Raw genomic sequence first — 19,817 nt, 5'->3', positions numbered from 1 at the left:
AGCACAGGCTCCGCACGCGCAGGCTCAGCGGCCATGGCTCACGGGCCCAGCTGCTCCGCGGCATGTGGGATCTTCCCGGACCGGGGCACGAGCCCATGTCCCCTGCATCGGCAGGCGGACTCTCAACCACTGCGTCACCAGGGAAGCCCTCTTTTTTTTTTTTTTTTTTAATGTTTCTGTCAGGGAGCAAGAGCTTAGGGCCTCCTAGTCTGCCATTTTGCTGACATCTGCTTTAAAGTGGTTGTTTGAAAGCTGCTACAGAACACTTAAATTTATCTTATTGCAAAGTACTTAAGTACTTAGTCCTTTGGCCACATCAGCTTTAACATAGGTTTTTTTGGCCGTGCTGCATGGCTTGTGGGATTTCAGTTCTCTGAACAGGGACTGAACCCAGGCCATGGCAATGAAAGCCCTGAATCCTAATCACTAGGCCACCAGGGAATTCCCTAGCACAGGTTTTTTAACTATTAGAAATTTGCCAACTTTGTGATAAGAAGATCACAAAGCAGCCATATTGCCTATCTAGTGATAATTCCATTTTTTCATTGTCTTGTTATCATAAAAGATGATATAAGTAACGAAAATTGTGTTCTCTGAGGAACTGATAATATAGCATCTAGTCTACGTCATGAAAATTCATAATGTAGGGAAAAGCCTATACATATATTTTTTATGAGCAGATAAAGTCTTAAGCATTACCTAATTAATGTTCGTTTGGTGGAGTAATGAGCACATGATAAATTCTTTTAAAATACATATTAATTGGGCTTCCCTGGTGGCGCAGTGGTTGAGAGTCTGCCTGCCGATGCAGGGGACACGGGTTTGTGCCCTGGTCCAGGAAGATTCCACATGCAGCGGAGCGGCTAGGCCCATGAGCCACGGCCGCTGAGCCTGCGTGTCCGGAGCCTGTGCTCCGCAACGGGAGAGGCCACAACAGTGAGAGGCCCATGTACCACTTAAAAAAAAAAAAAAAAAAAAAAAAGATACGTATTAATTGATATATTGATTGGTTAATAAAATAATGAAATTATTACAGTTGTCCCTCGGTATCTGCAGGGGATTAGTCTCAGGATCCCCTGTGGATGCCAAAACCTGAAGATGCTCAAGTCTCTTGTATAAAACAGTGTAATGTTTTCCTATAACCTATGCACATTCTCCTGTATACTTTAAATCATCTCTAGGTTACTTATAATACCTAATACAATGTAAATGCTATATAAATACCCATAAATGCTATGTAGATAGTTGCCAGTGCATGGAAAATCCAAGTTTTGCTTTTTGGAACTTTCTGAAAATTTCTTTTCAGAATATTTTTGATCTGTGGTCAAGTGAATCTGTAGATGTGAAACCCATGGATACAGAGGGCCAACTGTATTAAATTGAGAAAGGTTGTCCTATGTTTGAATTTCTTGTTTTCTTTTAATAACTGTACTACACAGTTGAAATACTGTAACTCTTAGTAAGTGTTCTACTGTACCCAAACATTATAAATCTCTACTTACCTACCACTTTGTTTAAACCTAATTGAAATATTAGGTCATTAACTGATGGATTCACTGCTGGAAGATTTTCTGCTGTATCTGGATGTTCTGAGGCTGCTTCATTTTTAACTGTAATAATAATAGATTGCCAGATTAGTTGATTTAAAACTAACATTTTGTTGGGGTAAAATTATAAAGTTAATAAGAGCGATTTACCGTATACTTATTTATCTTGTTTAATTAACAATTTAACATACTGCTTATTCAATTAAATACAAATATGTCTAAAAATTTTTAAAACTTTACTAGCTACTAGTTGCCAGATATTATTATATCTGTACTTTTCAAATATTATCTCATTTAATAAGAATTCTAGGAAGTAGGTATTTTTATTCTCATTTAACAGATGAGGAAAATAGAGCTTAGAGAGATTATGCATATTTTGGAAGGTCACATAGTTATTAAGCACAAAAGTTTGAAATGAATTTTGTTCCTTTAGACTCTAAAACCTACACTCTAGCTAGTAAACTGAAATGTCTACTGAGATTGAGAATGTAGTATGAGTGAAATAAACCTGATGATGTTTGGAGTGGCATGAATAGCAGAAATGAAATGGAGAGCACAGGCATACCTCATTTCATTGTGCTTCACCTTTACTGCCCTTTGCAGATACTGCGTTTTTCACAAATTGAAGGTGTGTGGCAACTGTGCATGGAGCAAATCTATCAGTGCCATTTTTTTTTTATTGGCGTATAATTGCTTTACAATGGTGTGTTAGTTTCTGCTTTATATTTCAGTGCCATTGTTTTTTTAACAGCATTTGCTTACTTCATGTCTCTGTGTCACATTTTGGTAGTTCTGGTAATACTTCAAATGTTTTCATTTTTATTATATTTGTTATGGTGATCTGTGATCAGTGATATTTGATGTTACTATTGCAAAAAGATTACAATTCGCTGAAGACTCAGATGATCGTTAGCAGTTTTTAGCAATAAGGTATTTTTAAATTAAGGTATGTACTTTTTTTAGACATAATGCTACTGTACACTTAATAGACTACAGTATACTGTAAACATAACTTCTCTATATACTGGAAAACGAAAAATTTGTGTGACTCAATTTATTGTGATATTCACTTTATTGCAGAGGTCTGGACCAAACCCACAATATCTCCCAGGTATGCCTGTACATATCTTATATAAAGTTATTACTCCCATTGATTGTTACAAATGTAGGTCTGAGGTTCCTGGGTCATCTAAATTCGCAAGAGAACCTAGAAAGGTAGTTAGTTACAAGAACTCCAAGATTTTAAAATATCTGCAAGTAATTAAAAAGTTTTAAGCATGTTCGTAGGATAAAACAAATCATCAATTATTGACCCAAGAGAATTACCTAACTTGGGAAAGGATTAATTCTAACATGTGGGTGGGATTTGAAAGCCAATAACTGGTTATATTTCTTTGGAAAACATCATCATTTATCCACCAATATATCTCTATCATCTAGGAACAGAAATAAGATTTAAAATCTAGATTAAATTGGTACTTTCAAAAGAAGAAAAAAAAACAAGATATGCCAGGAAAAAAATGGAAAGAACAATTAAAAATTAAAATGTGCAATTAAATTAATCACTTTTGAAAACTGCCAAGAACAAATATTTTCATGGGTAGAATTCTTCATAAATCTTAAAGGATTAAATCCTATGCTATAGCACATAAAAATGGAATTTTCTATTTCTTTCACAAGGTCAAAAATACAGTAGTCCCCCCTTATCTGCAGTTTCCGTGGTCAACCCTGGTCCAAAAATGTTAAACAGAAAATTCCAGAAATAAACAATTAATAAGTTTCAAATTGCGTGTTGTTCTGAGTAGGGTAATGAACTCTCACACTGTCCTGCTCTGTCCTGCCTGGGACATGAATCATCCCTTTGTCCAGCGTATCCATGCTGTATATCCTGCCCATTAGACACTTAGTAGCTATCTTGGTTATCAGATTGAGTGTCACAGTATTGCAGTGCTTATGCTATAGGAACCCTTATTATACTAATAATGACCTATTGACCATCAAATAAATTATGGACAGGAAACACAGGAAAAGACACAGTATATACAGGGTTCAGTACCATCTGGTGGTTCTCAGGCATCCATTGTTTTAAAGTATTTCACATAATTCCCACAATTATTTTGTGAGGTACATACTATTACTAGCCCTATTTTTCAGATGAAGAAACTGAAACATGGAGAGATTAACTAGCTTACACAGTTAGTAAGAGACAGAGGTAGGCACCAAAGACAGGCAGTCTATTTTCAGCATCCGTACTTTTAAACACTACCCCTACCATTACCTCTCATAAGAAGATAGGCATCTCCTAATGGAAACAACACAAATATTCATCCACAGGAGAATGGGCAAATTAATTATAATATATTCATAAACCAGGTCAATATACAGCAATAAAAATAAATGAATAAGGACTAGAATTATCAACAGTGATCTTGAACCAAAAAAGCAAGTTGCTTAAGAAAGCATACAGCATACTACAAACAAAACAATAGCATAAATCCTTTACAGATGAAAACATACCTAACAAAAGTATAAAGAAATATATATGGTAATGATAAACATCAAATTCAGAAAAGAAGGAGGCAATAATCTGAGAGGAATAGAGAGGGTCGGACTTCAATATTTAACGTATATTATATTCATTAAACTGGGAAACAGACACACAAGTGTTCATTACATTAACTCTTATCATACCTTTCTGTATTTCAAAATAAATTAAAAGTAACAGAAACAACCTAAAACACCTAGGTTTTATTTGGTTCTCTTTCACTTGAAAATATTCTTTTTTTAAATTAATTTTTATTGGAGTATAGTTGCTTTACAATGTGTTAGTTTCTACTGTATAGCAAAATTAATCAGTTATACATATACATATATCCCCTCTTTTTTGGATTTCCTTTTGATTTAGGTCACCACAGTGCATTAAGTAGAGCTTTCTGTGCTACACAGTATGTTCTCATTAGTTATCTATTTTAAACATAGTACCAATAGTGTAGATATGTCAATCCCAATCTTCCAATTAAGAAGCACAAAGATAAACCAAATCTTCTGTTACACTAAGTCAAAAATCCAAATAAAAATTTTCCAATCTTTCTAATAATGTCCATTTTTCCTCAAATCCATTTTTTAAGCAAACAGAAAAAATAAACAGATAAATTTATTTAAAATATACAACAAAAAATACACTAATATCAAAGAACTACAGTAGAAAATATATAATGATATCAAGAGTAAGATCCAGTAGATAAAAAACAAATGTTCCTTTTCTCTTCTTGAAACCATATAACAATATAAAGAATAGGTCTACTGGATAATAACAAATATTTTTAGCAGATAATGTACTTGATAAGAATTGAAATGTGAATGCTGGATGTAAGTCATACTTTTAAAAATGAAATAACTGTAATAGCTCCATAAGATTCCTAGAAAAGCATGTCCTAAACTTGTTCTCTATGAAACACTGCTCCATAAAAAGAGAAAGGCAGGGTTTCTTGCTCAATAAATTTAAGAAATACAGTATAATAATGAGAATATTAAAGACTACAAGAAGGAATGGGGGGTGCTAATATCATTACAGCATTTATTAGTTCTGCAGAATTCCAATTTTTGTTACATTGTATTCTAAAATATCTAACCTAAGGAAAAAATTCAACTATAAAACATAAACTAATTGATGCACATTTAAAATATATTTTTAAATTGTCAAATATTTTATGATGACTTTTAAAATATGTTTATCAATATCATTCATACCTCTCAATTTTTGAGACTCATAAACTCCACTTGTTTGAATTTTATCCTTGTATCCTTTAGCTAGTACTAGATCTTCAAGTATAAAATTCTCATCTGAGAGTTCATTCGCATCTTGATCTACCAAGATGAAGAAAACTTTCAGTAAACTAAATACAGAAACACTACTGAAAACCACATACTGCGGCCTAATTCCAAGAAGATTATAATGTCTAGAGGTTAGGAAGATATTCTTACATCAAGTGAGAAGAGAAAAATGATTACTCAATAAATGTCAGAAGTTCACTTAATAGATTTCAATATCTACTCTTGATAAAACTCTGTGAAAAATTAGAACTATAGATTTACTCCTAGACATTACTCTCTTAATATAGAATATATTTCTGTCTCAATCCAACAGATAACACCTTGATTTATGGTGAAGCACCAAAAAATATTCTTATTAAAATTATAAACAAAACCAAAATGTGAATCATTATCATTTTAACAATTACCTAGTTCTGGTAAAGTTGGTATGATAAATATATGGAGCAGAAATTATGATGAAACTATAGAAGAAAATGTAGGGAAGAAGCTCCTTGACACTCGTGTTGGGAATGATTTTTTTTTTTTTAATATGTAACACCAAAAGCGCAAACAACAAAAGAAAAACTCAACAAATGGGACTACATCAAAGTTAAAACCTTCTGCACAGTAAAAGAAACAATTAATATAGTGAAAAGGCAATCTTTGGAATGGGAGAAAATTTTGGAAACCATGTATCAGATAAAGGGTTAATATCTAAAATATATAAAGAATTCATACAGCCTAATAACAAAAAACCAAACAATCCAACTGAAAAATCGGCAGAGAACTAACAAGTTATTTTTCTAAAAAAGACAACTGGACTTCCCTGGTGAGGCAGTGGTTAAGAATCTGCGTGCCAATGCAGGGGACACAGGTTCGATCCCTGGTCCAGGAAGATCCCACATGCCCTGGAGCAACTAAGCCCATGGGCCACAACTACTGAGCCTGCACTCTAGAGTCCACGAGCCACAACTATTGAGCCCACATGCCACAACTACTTAAGCCCGTGCACCTACAGCCCATGCTCTGCAACAGAAGCCACTGCAATGAGAAGCCCGTGCACTGCAACGAAGAGTAGCCCCCACTCGCTGAAACTAGAGAAAGCCTGTGTGCAGCAATGAAGACCCAATGCAACCAAAAATAAAATAAATTGAAATAAATAAATTAATTTAAATAAATAAATAAATAAGACAACCAAATGGCCAACAAATATGTGAAAAGATGATCAACAATATTAATTATCAGAGAAATGCAAATCAAAGCTACAATGAGATATCATCTCACACATGTTGGGATGGCTATCATCAAGAGAACAAGAGATACAAGTGCTGGCAAAAATATAATGAAAAGGAAATCTCTGTACACTGCTAGTGGGAATGTAAATTGGTCTACCCACCATGGAAAACAATATGGAGGTTCCTCAAAAAATTAAAAATAGATCTACCATCTGATTCATCAATTCCGCTTCTAAGTACATACCCAAAGCAAATAAATACAGGATTTTGAGAAGATATATGTACTTATATTTTTATTGCAGCATTATTCACAACAGGAAGATATGGACACATCCTAAGAGTCCATCAGTGGATGTGGATAAAGAAGATGTGGTGTATATATATATACAATGGAGTATTATTCAGCCATGTGAAAGGAGGACACCCTGCCATTTGAGACAACATGGATGAATCATGAGTACATTATGCTAAGAGAAATAAGTCATACAGAGAAAGGAAAATACAGTATGACATCATTTACATGTGGAATCTAAAAAAGCAAAACTTGTAAAAACAGAGAAAGAAATTGTGGTTAACCACAGGACACGGGGTGGGGTGACAGAATCAATGTTGTTTAAGAGTATACAAATGTGAGTAGTAAATAGAGATCTAATGCAAAGTATAACGAATATAGACAATATTGTACTAAAATCATCAAACTTGCTAATAGGCTAGAACTTAATTATTCCAACCAATAAAATGAAAGAATAATTATGTAATGTGATACAGGTGCTAATTATCACTACAATGGCAATCATATAACAATATATAAATGTATCAAATTAACATGTTTTACACCTTAAATTTACACATTTTATGTCAAATGTACAATAAATGAAAAACAAAAAAATGTGTACATGAAAGGCCGCTAAATCATAAATAATAGAGTTTAAATCATACAGGATGTTGAAATGTTAAAATAATAGTAGTGAGAGGACTTCTATTTCTTGTATGACATGTACAGTGCTTGGAAGTCACTACTTCCACTCTCACAATAAGAAAAAAGCCTAGCAAACTTTTTAAATTAAACATTTTTTTTCTTATCAAAGTCAAGGCAAAATGCTGCCCCCCAAATTGGAGAGAGAGGTGGATAAAAGAAGCATAGTTTATTGGCAGCTGAACCCCAGGAGCAGAAGCCCACTACTGAAGTCAGGACTAGTAGGAACACTTAAACTGTGATTGATGAATTGCTGAAAGTTCAGTATATACTAGCTTGAATCTTACTGGTACCCCCATGTTACTATGAGTTTCATGTCTAGGAAACCCAACCAAGTTCTCAGGATGAAGATCAGAGGAAAATTGCCACATGCTTCCAACAGGGAGAGGGGAAAGTAACTGTTTTTAATCATGCCCAGAGCTTTCTGTTCTCCTTAACAAAAGACTGCCCTCAAGGGAATCTATTTTACCAGAGCTTAACCAAAACACCGTTTACCAGAACCTAACAGACCTTAGGGAAGGGAAATGTTCAACATGGGGGTGAGCAGATATAAAATTTCAGCCCCTTCTAGCCTTCCTGTCTTACCAAACAAGTAGGAGAGACATGAGAAACACTTGTGAAGGTGGAAACCTAGCGACACAGGCTTACTAAAAGACTGAGACCTAATCAGAGGATTACAGAATGCTTCCCCTTCCCTGACACCTTACCACCACATTAATAAGCCTCCTATATAATTGCAAGTTACAGCTAAAAGGACAGCAAGCCTCAGACCCTACTTAAGGAATCTCAAGGGAAACCCAAAGATATCAGGGGAGACAAAAAAAGGGATAATACAGGAACTTTTAGCATCTGATACCTACAGCTACAGTAAACAAAAAATACAGCCTAATACCTAACCAGATAAACATGAAGCCTCACACTAAAGGCCTATATAAGCCTCAGTTCCTTTTACACAATACATCATGTCTGGATTTCAACAACAAAAACAACAAAAATGCAAGACACGCTAAAAGTGAAAACCTAGTCTAAAGAGTATGAGCACCAGACTCACACGACAGAGATCTTAGATTTATCATACTGTGTATGTGAAGTAATTATGGCTAATGTGCTAACAGCTCTCATGGAAAAAGAGACAGTATGCAAGAACAGAAGAGTTATGTAAGCAGAAATCTGGAATCTCTAAGAAAAAATCAAAAGGAAATGTTAGAAATCAAAAACACTGCAACAAAAATGTAGAATTTCTTTGATGTGCTCATCAGTATATTGCATACAGTCAAGGAAAGACTCAGTGAGCTTGAAGATATGACATTAGGAACTTCCCGAATTGAAAAGAGAAAATAAATGGAAAAAAAGGAACAAAATATCAGAGATCTTTTGGACAATAATAAGAGGTGTAATATACACATAATGAGGACATCAGAAGGAGAACAATGAAACAGAATAAATATTTAAATAATGGCTGAGAGTTTTCCAAAAATAATAACAGACATCAAATCAATGATCATAGGAACTCACAGAACACCAAAAAGGATAAATACCAAAAAAAAGCTACACCTATTCGTATCATATTCAAATGGCAGAAAATCAAAGACAAAGAGAAAATCTTGAAAGACTCCAGAGAAAAACAAAAACAAAACACAAATATACTTTATCTATAGAGGGACAAGGATAAAAATATCTTATACTTTTCATCAAACTAAGCTAGCAAGAAGAGAATGGAGAGAAATATTTAAAGTGTTGAAAGAAAAAAATAAACCAACCTAGAATTTTGTATCCAGAAAAACTATCCTTCAAAACTGAAAGAGATATAATGATTTCCTCAGATTAAAAAAAAAAAAAATTTGTTGCCAGTAGGCCTGCAGTGAAAGAAAATGTTAAAAGAAGTTCTTCAGAGAGAAGGAATAGGATACAGATCAGAAACCTAGATCTATATAAAGAGAATGGCATTAGAGAAGAAATAAATGAAGGTAAAATAAACTTTTCTTACTCTTAGTTGATATAACAGATAACAGTTTATTCATAATAATAATAGAAACAATGTATTCAGTGATTATAGCTTATAGGTAAATGAAATGAATGACAACAATTCCATAAGTGACAGGAGGAAGGAATTGGGATTACACTGTTATCAGATACCTGCACTACCCATGAAGTGGCATAGTGTTATTTGAAAGTACGCTTAGATTAGTGGTAAATGTATACTGCAAATTTTAAGACAATCACTAAAAATTTTTTTAAAGAAATATAATTGATATGCTAAGAAAGAAAAGAATATGGAATCATATTAAACATGTAGTTAAAGCCAGAGAAGGTAGGAAAAGAGTGGAAGGTGAAAAATAAAGTACTAGGGCACTGAAGAGAAAATAGTTACAAATATGATTAATATTAAATGAAATACCAATAATCACTTTAAATGTGAATGGTCTATTAATTAAAAGACAGAGACTGTCAGAGTGATAAACTGACCCAACTATAAGCTGTCAACAAGAAACTCATTTTAAATATAAAGATAAAGTAGACTGAAAATAAAGGGATGGAGAAAAGTGTATCATGCTAATACTAATCAAAGTAAAGCCAGAGAAGCTATATTAATCTGAGACAAAGCAGACTTCAGAGCAAGGAAATCACCAGGGGTAAAGAGAGCACTACATAATAATAAAGGGGTCAATAGCTAAGAAAACATAACAGTCTTTAATGAGTATGCACCTAACAACAGAGCAACAAAATATCAACACATGAGGCAAAAACAGAACTGCAAGGAGAAACAGACAAATCTACTTTTATACTTGCAGCTTGCAATACCATCTTATCAGTAACAGACAGATACAACAGGCTGAAAATCCATACCTTAACAAATTTAAAAGAATAGAAATCGTATGAAGTATACTCTCAGATCACAATAGATTTAAACTATATTAATCTAATGCCAAAACTAGGCAAAGAAATATCTCTCACAAATAAGATGCAAAAATCCTCCACAAAATATTAACAAATTGAGTGAAACAATGTATAAAAATACTTATATATGATGACCAAGGAGGATTTATTCCAGGTATGCAATTCTGACTCAACATTTGGAAATCAATTAACGTAACTCAACAGACTAAAGAAAAAAATCATTTGATCAATCAGAAATGCAGAAAAATTATTCAAAAAAATCCAAAATCCATTCATGATACAACTGTCAGCAAACCAAGAATAGTGCGAACTTCCTCAATTTGATAAAGGACATCTACAAAGAAACCAACAGATAACATCACACTTAATGGTAAGAAACTAAATGCTGTCATCCTCAGATCAGGAATACATCAAGGATGTTTCTTTTCACCACTCCTATCCAACATCATACTGGAACTCACAGCTAATGTAATAAGTCAAGAAAAAGAAAGAAAAAGTATATAAATTGAGAAAAATAAACAAAACTATTCTTGTTGAACAACAACAGCAACAAAACTCCTGGAATTATAAGCTGGCTATAGCAAGGTTTCCAGATACAGGTTAATATACACAAGTCAATTGATTTCCTGTATGTCAGCAGTGAACAAGTGAAATTTGAAATTGAACACAATACCATTTATATTAGCACCAAAAATGAAATACTTAAGTATAACTCTTCAGACACAAGCGTCATCAAATATTTAATGTAGAGATTTTCCATGTTCATGGATAGGAAGGCTCAATATTGTTAAGCTGTTAGCTTTTCCCAACTTGATTCAATGCAATCCCAAGCAAAATTCCAATAAGCTATTTTGTGGATATTGACAAACTGGTTCTAAAGTTTATATAGAAAAGCAAAATACCTACATTAGCCAATACAATATTGAAGAAAAACAAGGTCAGAGAACTGATGCTACCCAACTTCAAGGCTTCCTACAGAAATCAAGACAATTGGTGAAAGAATAGATAAGTAAGTCAATTGTAACAGAACAAAGAGATATAGACCTATAAAAATACAGTCAATGATCTCTGTCAAAAAAGCAAAAGCTATTCAATGGAGAAACGACAGTCTTTTCAACAAATAGTACTTATACAACTGGACAGCCAAATGCAAAAAAAAAGTGAATCTAGACCTGACGCCTTACCAAGAATTAACACAGAATGGCTCATAGACCTAAATGTAAAATGCAAACCTATAATTCTCCTAGATGGTAACACAGATGAACATCTAGGTGATCTTACGTTTGGTGTTGATTTTTCAGATAGAACACCAGAAGCACAATCCAAAAAAAAAATTGATAAGCTGGGTTTCATTAAGAAAAATACACACACAACTTCTGCTCTGTGAAAGACACTGTTAAGAGAGTGATAATACAAGCCACAGGCTGGGAGAAAATATTTACAGAACAGATATTTAAGATCTGTTATCCAAAACATGCAAAGAACTCTTAAACCTTGACAATTAGAAAACAAATAACACAATTACAACGTGGGCAAAGATGTGAACAAATAACCTACCAAAGAAGTCATTTAGATGGCAAATAAGCATATGAAAAGATGTTCAGCATATACATCATTAAGCAATTGTAAATTAAAACAACAGTGAGATATCACTACATATCTATAGCTAAAATTCAAACACTGAAAACAACAAATGATGTCAGGAATGTGGAGCAATGGGAAACCTGATTCGTAGCTGGTAGGAATGCGAAACACTACAGCCACTTTGAGGACGGTTTGGCAGTTTCTTACAAAGTTAAATTATAGTTTTACCATATGATCCAGCAATTGTGCTCTTAGGTACTTATCTAACAGTGTTGAAAATTTATGTTCCCACAAAAGTTATGCAGTAACCAACAGGTACTAAGTTGTTTGTACACAACTAATTAATAAAGAAACTGTTGGGCTTCTGTTGTGGTTTAGGATCATTATGAAAAAATTACTGAGACCATGCAAAACACCACAAACTTCTGTCTGAATTGTTTACAGAAGACTGTGTAAATACTTATCATAAGAAAGCAAACATGGCTATATTATTATCAAACAAAATAAACATTAGGCAAAAGACATGTATTTTTAGAGATAAACAGTGTACTTTTACAGAGATAAACAGTGTACTTTTATAGCTCATGTTTACCAGGAAGATATATATATATCTTAAGATATATAAGATATATATATATATATATATATTTGTACACATTTAATAACATCATTTCCAAATATATAAACCAATCTGGCTAAACTACCCGTAAACACAAAGAAGTCCGTAATCACAGTGGGAAAATTTAACATACATCTCTTAGTAACACAGAATAAACGAAACTTCAATGGAATTGAAAAAGAATTGACTAACACAGTAAATATATTTGATCTAATAGATTTATACAAAAGATATGAGTAAACATTCATAAACCTAAGAGAGAGGGTTTTTTTTCACTTACTTTAATTAAAAATAAATCAATAATATTGAAATTTATCATACTTACTATTTAGTGCTTTCATTGTGACAGCTCTAAGTTTCTTAGTTTGAGATTGGCTTTTTGACAATTCAACTTCATCCTCGGGTAATACGTCTTCTGCTTTCTGAGCTACGAGAAAGAGGCTTTTAATCCATTAAATAGAGAACTGGATTTATTGAAAATCCTCTGTAATTCAAACACATGTCAATTATCCAGGAATATTTCTTCTCATGGTTTGAAACAATAAAGTCAAATACCACATTATTGAGAGTGAATTACAGAGTGAGTATGAGAAGTGTAGAGACAATGGGAGTACTGTTCAAAAAGAATAGTTTTATAAGGTATTCACATTTTAGGATTAAGTGCAATATTTTCATAACAGATATATGAGTGAGAAAAAAAAGAAATGATAAATAATACATTCAAAATAAATTTAGAAGATTCAAAAGCAGATCAGGTAAGAAAGACAGAAAATACAGGCAATGGTATACTTACCTCCAAAATATCCATGCTTCCAGTAAATACAAATGTATTCAATGCTCCATTTAAAGCACAAAGAGTGTTACATTGGATTAAAAAATAACCAATTATATACAGCTAAGTCATAATAATAGAAAAAGGTTAAAAATAAAGTGACGAAAAAATTATTCTATGCAAGTAGTTACATAAAGAAAGATACCACGCCAACATCAGACAAAACAGACTAAAGGCACAAAAAAATTACTACAAAATGTCCATCATAAAGACAGAAATTTCAGTTCACTAAGAATAGATAACAATTTAAAATGTGTATATTTATTATATATATATATCTGTATGTAATATATAATCTATATGTAATACAGATTATGTGTCTGTATATTTTTATTTATAATAAAGCTTTAGAAACATAATTAACTTCACCTAATGGAGAATACATACACAAACACGTTGTATATGCTATGTATATGTGTACCTATATGTATATATGATACACTATATAGCATGTATTTCTATGGTCAATTGAATAAATATTAAACAACCAGAGAAATTTAATTAAAAATCATTATATGATATTCTTACTACAAATCCTCACTTTTCTGGCAGTTCCAAGTGTCTTAATTTGAGATGAGTTTTATAAGGTTTAAACTTTTTCTTTACATGAAAGATTTCATCTGATATCCATTTTCTCAGCTACAAGTATAGAGGCTCTTAATCCAATAAAAAGTAAAACAGCTGGATTGTAAAACCTCTGGATTATTAATGTATACCAAGAACAACTTAGTTTCCATTCAGCTTTACAACAACTTAAGCAAATACACACAATTTAAACAAATGATCAAACCGTCCTCCCCTTGCCCACCCCACCTCCAATCTTCTGGTGCATTTTCAAAATGGGACTATGAAATTAAGCATAAAAATCATCAGAGTGCTCTCCTCAAAGTATGTGGAAGACTCTTGTTACTGAATACATACACCTAGAAAGTTGTAATTAGGGACTTCCCTGGTGGTGCAGTGGTTAAGAATCCGCCTGCCAATGCAGGGGTCATGAGTTCGACTCCTGGTCTGGGAAGATCCCACATTCTGCAGAGCAGCTAAGCCCGTGCACCACAACTACTGAGCCTGTGCTCTAGAGCCTGCGAGCCACAACTACTGAGCCCACGTGCCACAACTACTGAAGCCTGCGCACCTAGAGCCCGTGCTCCACAACAAGAGAAGCCACCACAATGAGAAGCCTGTGCACCGCAACGAAGAGTAGCCCCTGCTCACCGCAACTGGAGAAAGCCTGTGTGCAGCAACAAAGACCCAACGCAGCCAAAAATAAATAAATAAAACAAATAAATTTATTTTAAAAAAAAGAAAGTTGTAATTAGATTTTACTGTACTAAGGGTATTAATATTTTTAAAATATTAAAACATTTTTAACAACGTATATGATTGATTTAAAAGTTAAACTAATTAGAAAGTAATAATTCAAAAATAAGGAAAGAAAATAGAAAGAAACCTGGATCAGGTAGGAGAAATAGAAAGCACCCAAAAAAGGAAATATTTAAATCTAAATATATTAGTAAGTACAGTAATTATAAGTGGATTACATGTTGTAGTGAGAGACAAAGACAGTCACACTGGATTTATAAGCAATTTAACTATAATTTATTTATGAGAGGTCACTGAATTATAAGAACATAGAAAATTGTAAAGTAAGGAAGTGAACAAAGATATGCCTGGAAATACTAACCAAAATAAATCTGCAGGAGTTATGTCAATGTCATACAAAATAGGATTTTAGTCAAACAACCTTACTGGAGACAGGCTAAGATGGTACCTTTTATAAAAAGAAAATGTTGAGTCCATAAGAACTATCAAATATTTTTTTTTGTATGCACCTAACAACATAGACAGTATAAGGAAAAAGGACAATACTACAAGAAGAAATAGATAAATCCACAATCATAGTGGGAGAATACATTCACTCCATAATCGACAGACAAACAAAATGCAAGAAAATCAAGAAATAGGAATTTAAATAACACAGTAAAAATTTGACTTAGATGTCTGTAAGCTCACACATTCATGAATATAATTCTGCTTAAAACAATTAAAATGTAAAATAATTTTATAATACTCATAATTCAGTATTTACAAGTTGAGTCTTTTCTTTCTAGCAGTTCCAAATGTCAGGCAAAAGACTTTCATCTGGTACCTCTTCCATTTTCTGAGCTTCAGGAAGAAAGACTCATAAAAGCACTAAATAGAGAACCAGATCTGTGGTGGAACCTCTATATTTACAATATATGTTAGTTACCCAACAATATCTTATCTCATCTTTTAATGATATATACAAATCACTATTTGAAGTGTAAACATCATGTGAACACAACACTTTTCACACATGTATATATAAGCAGTCGTTACTTTTTAGATATACAGAAGCATTAAATGTATTTAATTTAGAAATATTGTTATTATAAACATTATTATACTTAGGTTTTAAATTATTATTTTGTTTTACAGTATTCATATTTTTGAATAAAGTTTAAATTTTTGGTATTAAATATGGCTAATGAAAAATATATATAATGATAAAAAATAGAGTGAAAGAGTGAAAGAAACATCAGATACAAGAAATGGTGGAATACAAAATGGTGGAATTACACTTAAAAATATCAATAATTGGTTTATATATGATTATGAGAGGTAATTAAAAGATCAGGCTGAATTCTAAAATATAGACAATTATAAGTTTCTTACAAAAGATAGAGCAAAATCATAAAGACACAGGAAAATTAAAGTAACACGATAAAAAAAAATGTATCACACAAATACCAACCAGAAGAAAATTTATGGAGCTACCCTGATAGCAGATAAGGTAGTCTTAAAGGAAAATAAACAAATAAAAACTATAAAAATGATGAAGTGGGTCTCTTCATTAGGACAAAATGTTCTGTCCCCCAAGAATGTTATCAATTTAAAATTTATATGCACATAAATAATAGAGTATCATAAGATATAAACCAAAGCTTGCCATGACTAAATAGAAAAATCCACAAAGTGTAAGATTTAACATATCTAATTCAGTGATTATAAAAGAAACATAAATCATCAATAAAGATCTAAAGTATGATGGGAATAATTACTAAAGAAGCAAATGGTTGAAGATATATTCATGAACAAAAAAGTGTTCTGAATTTAATTAAAAACAATTTATAAGATTTATGTTTAATTACTTACTATCAAGATTCTCCTGTCTGATAGCTCTAAGGTTCTTAGTTTGAGATTGGTTTCTTGAAAAAAAACCTTTCTTCTCAGGAGGTAGATTTTCAAGTGTTATCGTATCGTTTTTCTCGTTTTGAAGAGGAAATGCTAAGTAGAAAATGATACATGTATAATGGAACTTCTGGATATGCCAAATAATCAAATTTTCTTTCCATAAAGGTGAATTGAGAAAAATCATGTGAATAGTTTTCATGACTGTGTGTGGAAGTAGTCAGTCTTGTTACTTAGTAATTATTGACTGCACAAATACCAACCAAAAGGTATCATTACTTTTGCTTTTGTTCTCTAATTATCTTAGGGTATTCACACTTTAGGTCATTTAGTTTTACTTCTATGAAATATATGCTCAAATACATATTCATGAACCAAAGGAAAAAAAAATCTTCTGATGAGTTTAATTTAAAATGATTTAAAGTTTCCTTTTATTATACTTACTATTGCGTCTCTCCTCTCTGGAAGTTATTTGTTTCTTTACTTGCAATTGGGGTTTTGAAACTGAAACTTGTTTCACAAGCACAGGATTTTTATCTGGTACTCCATAATAACCCATATAAAGAGGTGCATTTAGTCCACTAAATGTGCAATCTCTAGATTTCAAATTTATAACAAGTGTACAGTAGCATTTTGTCTCATTTTTATAAAGTCATAAGTCAATAATTATAATGCTAGATCTGTCATAAAACTGGATGATGCTGAAGCTGTCTCATTATTTCATAAATATTCCTAAGCAACAAATACATTTCATATTGGTCTTCAGGTTTCATGGGTTATTTATGCTTTAGTTTAATACATAATAATAGACCAAGCAATGAAAATGCCTATGCAGAAGATCATTCATTAATTGCAAAACACTTACAACCATCTACATGTTCAAGCACAGGACACTGATTGAATAAACTGATATATATACCACAACTATGGTATTGGTATAAGTACTGCTACAATGGTAGATAATTAAATAGATAAGATAGTATATAAACATCTGTACGCAGAGTGAGATATTCCCCTCTGTACTAATACATCAGATGTTTGCTGGATGACGTTTCATGGGGAAATGAAAGACTAGTTGAAACACTGGTGGAGCTCATGCCCTTTCATGTTTAGACTCATATTATTGCAGTAAGTGAATAAAGGCTTGTTATTTTCAGTTTGGTTCGTTGTCTTTATACACCACCTTCACAACTGGTAGCTCTCTCTCAGTGACAAATGGTGGCAAGCAGGGTGGCCCAATTAAGCACAATGCCTTTCTGGAAAAGTAAAAAGCATGAAGACCCCCCAGGGCATTTTGGGGAGATGCTTGAGAAGACTACAAGGCTTCTTGGGAAGTACCAGCTGGTCATTTGCAGGAGTCTGAGGGTCCTAAAATGCACTCTGCCAGCCACAGCAATGAGTCTCAGGAAGTGCTATGTCAAGAATGCCCTGGGGCACTGCTGGAGAGGGCTAGCAGATTGTTTATGCAAGCTTTTGGGGTTAGAGGGGTAACAGTGGTCTTTCTCTTTAGTCCCAGACTCCCTGCCAAAATGCCTGGTGGGTCAAATTAGGGATCCAACAGAGGGGCTCTGGGAAATCTAGGGAAGCAATTCCCTGGCTACTGCTATTGTCCTCTGATGATAGTACTAAGTACAAGCTAAGCTGCACCCAACCATTGCTGTCAGCTTTTTTTTTTTTTTTTTTCGATACGTGGGCCTCTCACTGTTGTGGCCTCTCCCGTTGCAGAGCACAGGCTCCGGATGCGCAGGCTCAGCGGCCATGGCTCACGGGCCCAGCCGCTCCACGGCATGTGGGATCTTCCCGGACCGGGGCACGAACCTGTGTCCCCTGCATTTGCAGGCATACTCTCAACCACTGCGCCACCAGGGAAGCCCTGCTGTCAGCTTTAATGAGGTCCCAGACAACGATGGACAGCCTACAATATAGTAAGTTATTGAGACTCATGATTTAATTAAATATAGAACTCCTTGGGATTGCTTTGCCCAGTGATATAAAGAGATCTTAGAGACCTGGATTGTTCACTTGCATGATGAAGGAGGTAATCTTAAACTTCGTGAGGGACCATGATACTTTGGGTTGTGGTCACTCTAAAACCCCTTTTTAAGTCTGCCCTGACAGCAGAAAGTTTGCTCAAGGAGGAGGAAGAAAGATGGAAGATGAGAGGCAAATACCAAGACGCTCTCCTTCCTCAGCTGGGAACTGTTCATGCTCTGACAGCTTTCCGCCTGAACCTATCACTAAAATCATGTTTGGACCACCAATGCAGAGTCTAGAGCAGCCCTTTTAATCATGCTACAATAATGAGTAAGAACAGTAGATAAGATTGCTAACCAGCTCACATTTCTAGGTTTATTTGTGCTACTCCTGCTGGTTATCGAACTAAATCAAACTTCTTCATCAGGTCAGGTGACAATGTTCTGCAACAAAATCCAGAACCTAACGGACATATTTTCAGGCACGGAGAAAACAGCTTCTGCCCAAATAGTAAAGACTGACTGACAAAGAGAGCAATATAAAACGGTAACCATGTGCTCTCCCCTGGATGATGCTTCTAGAGAAGCCCTCTGAGTCTGGTTATTCAAAGAGGAGGTTGATGACCAGATATTAGGCTATAAGGGCCACAAAAGGTAGCACCATTAGGGTCTGCATGTTAACAAGTGCTATGATTAATGAAAGTGTTATCCCCTCAGCTTCTCCCTGTGAATATGGAGATGAATAGGTGAGCCCTTCTAACTTGTACTGCGAACTCTCAACTTTCAACAACAAAGACTGGGTCCCAATATCCCCAGTAGGGACCAGAGGTTGTATCCCAGGGTCAGAGTTCAATGGGGAGGTAGGAAAGAATTATATTTCTGGGCCTTTTGGATACTAGCGCAGAGGCAACTGTGACGCACAAACCCCATCACCAGAATGAGGGGAAAACAAATAATGTCTCTGATTTTGGGTCTGAGGCCACTACCAGGTGGACCCTTACCTAGACCCATTGTGGATGGGTCTCTGTGGCCAACTCCAAACTCCAAATAAAACCTTTTTATGGCATTCACTACTGAATGTATTACCAATAGAGATGTATTGTCTAAGTGAACACCTGCTCACATTT

At 33.9% G+C, this 19,817-nt stretch overlaps 1 protein-coding gene across 36 annotated transcripts in view; it reads right to left on the bottom strand.

The window, feature by feature from the left end:
* Positions 1 to 19,817, bottom strand: part of CCDC7 (coiled-coil domain containing 7) — a 293,096-nt gene that overhangs the window by 79,965 nt on the left and 193,314 nt on the right. For 31 of the 36 annotated variants that reach the window (XR_007475369.1, XR_007475372.1, XR_007475373.1 and 28 more), the window contains 4 exons: positions 16,682 to 16,813; positions 12,998 to 13,099; positions 5,298 to 5,414; positions 1,503 to 1,610 (listed from right to left, as the gene is read on the bottom strand). Coding sequence is in view for 27 of the 36 variants with exons in the window: in XM_049705547.1 (XP_049561504.1) it covers positions 1,503 to 1,610; positions 5,298 to 5,414; positions 12,998 to 13,099; positions 16,682 to 16,813 (459 nt within the window). In the remaining 9 variants the exon portion in view is untranslated. The remainder of the gene's footprint in view (positions 1 to 1,502; positions 1,611 to 5,297; positions 5,415 to 12,997; positions 13,100 to 16,681; positions 16,814 to 19,817) is intronic. The other 5 variants (XM_049705535.1, XM_049705540.1, XM_049705541.1 and 2 more) reach the window with 3 other exon arrangements.

The sequence above is a fragment of the Orcinus orca genome, chromosome 2 (genome assembly GCF_937001465.1).
Source record: "Orcinus orca chromosome 2, mOrcOrc1.1, whole genome shotgun sequence".
Lineage (NCBI taxonomy): Eukaryota > Metazoa > Chordata > Mammalia > Artiodactyla > Delphinidae > Orcinus > Orcinus orca.
The sequence above is the reverse complement of the archived record's forward strand: the minus strand, read 5'-3'. Positions and strand labels throughout refer to the sequence as shown.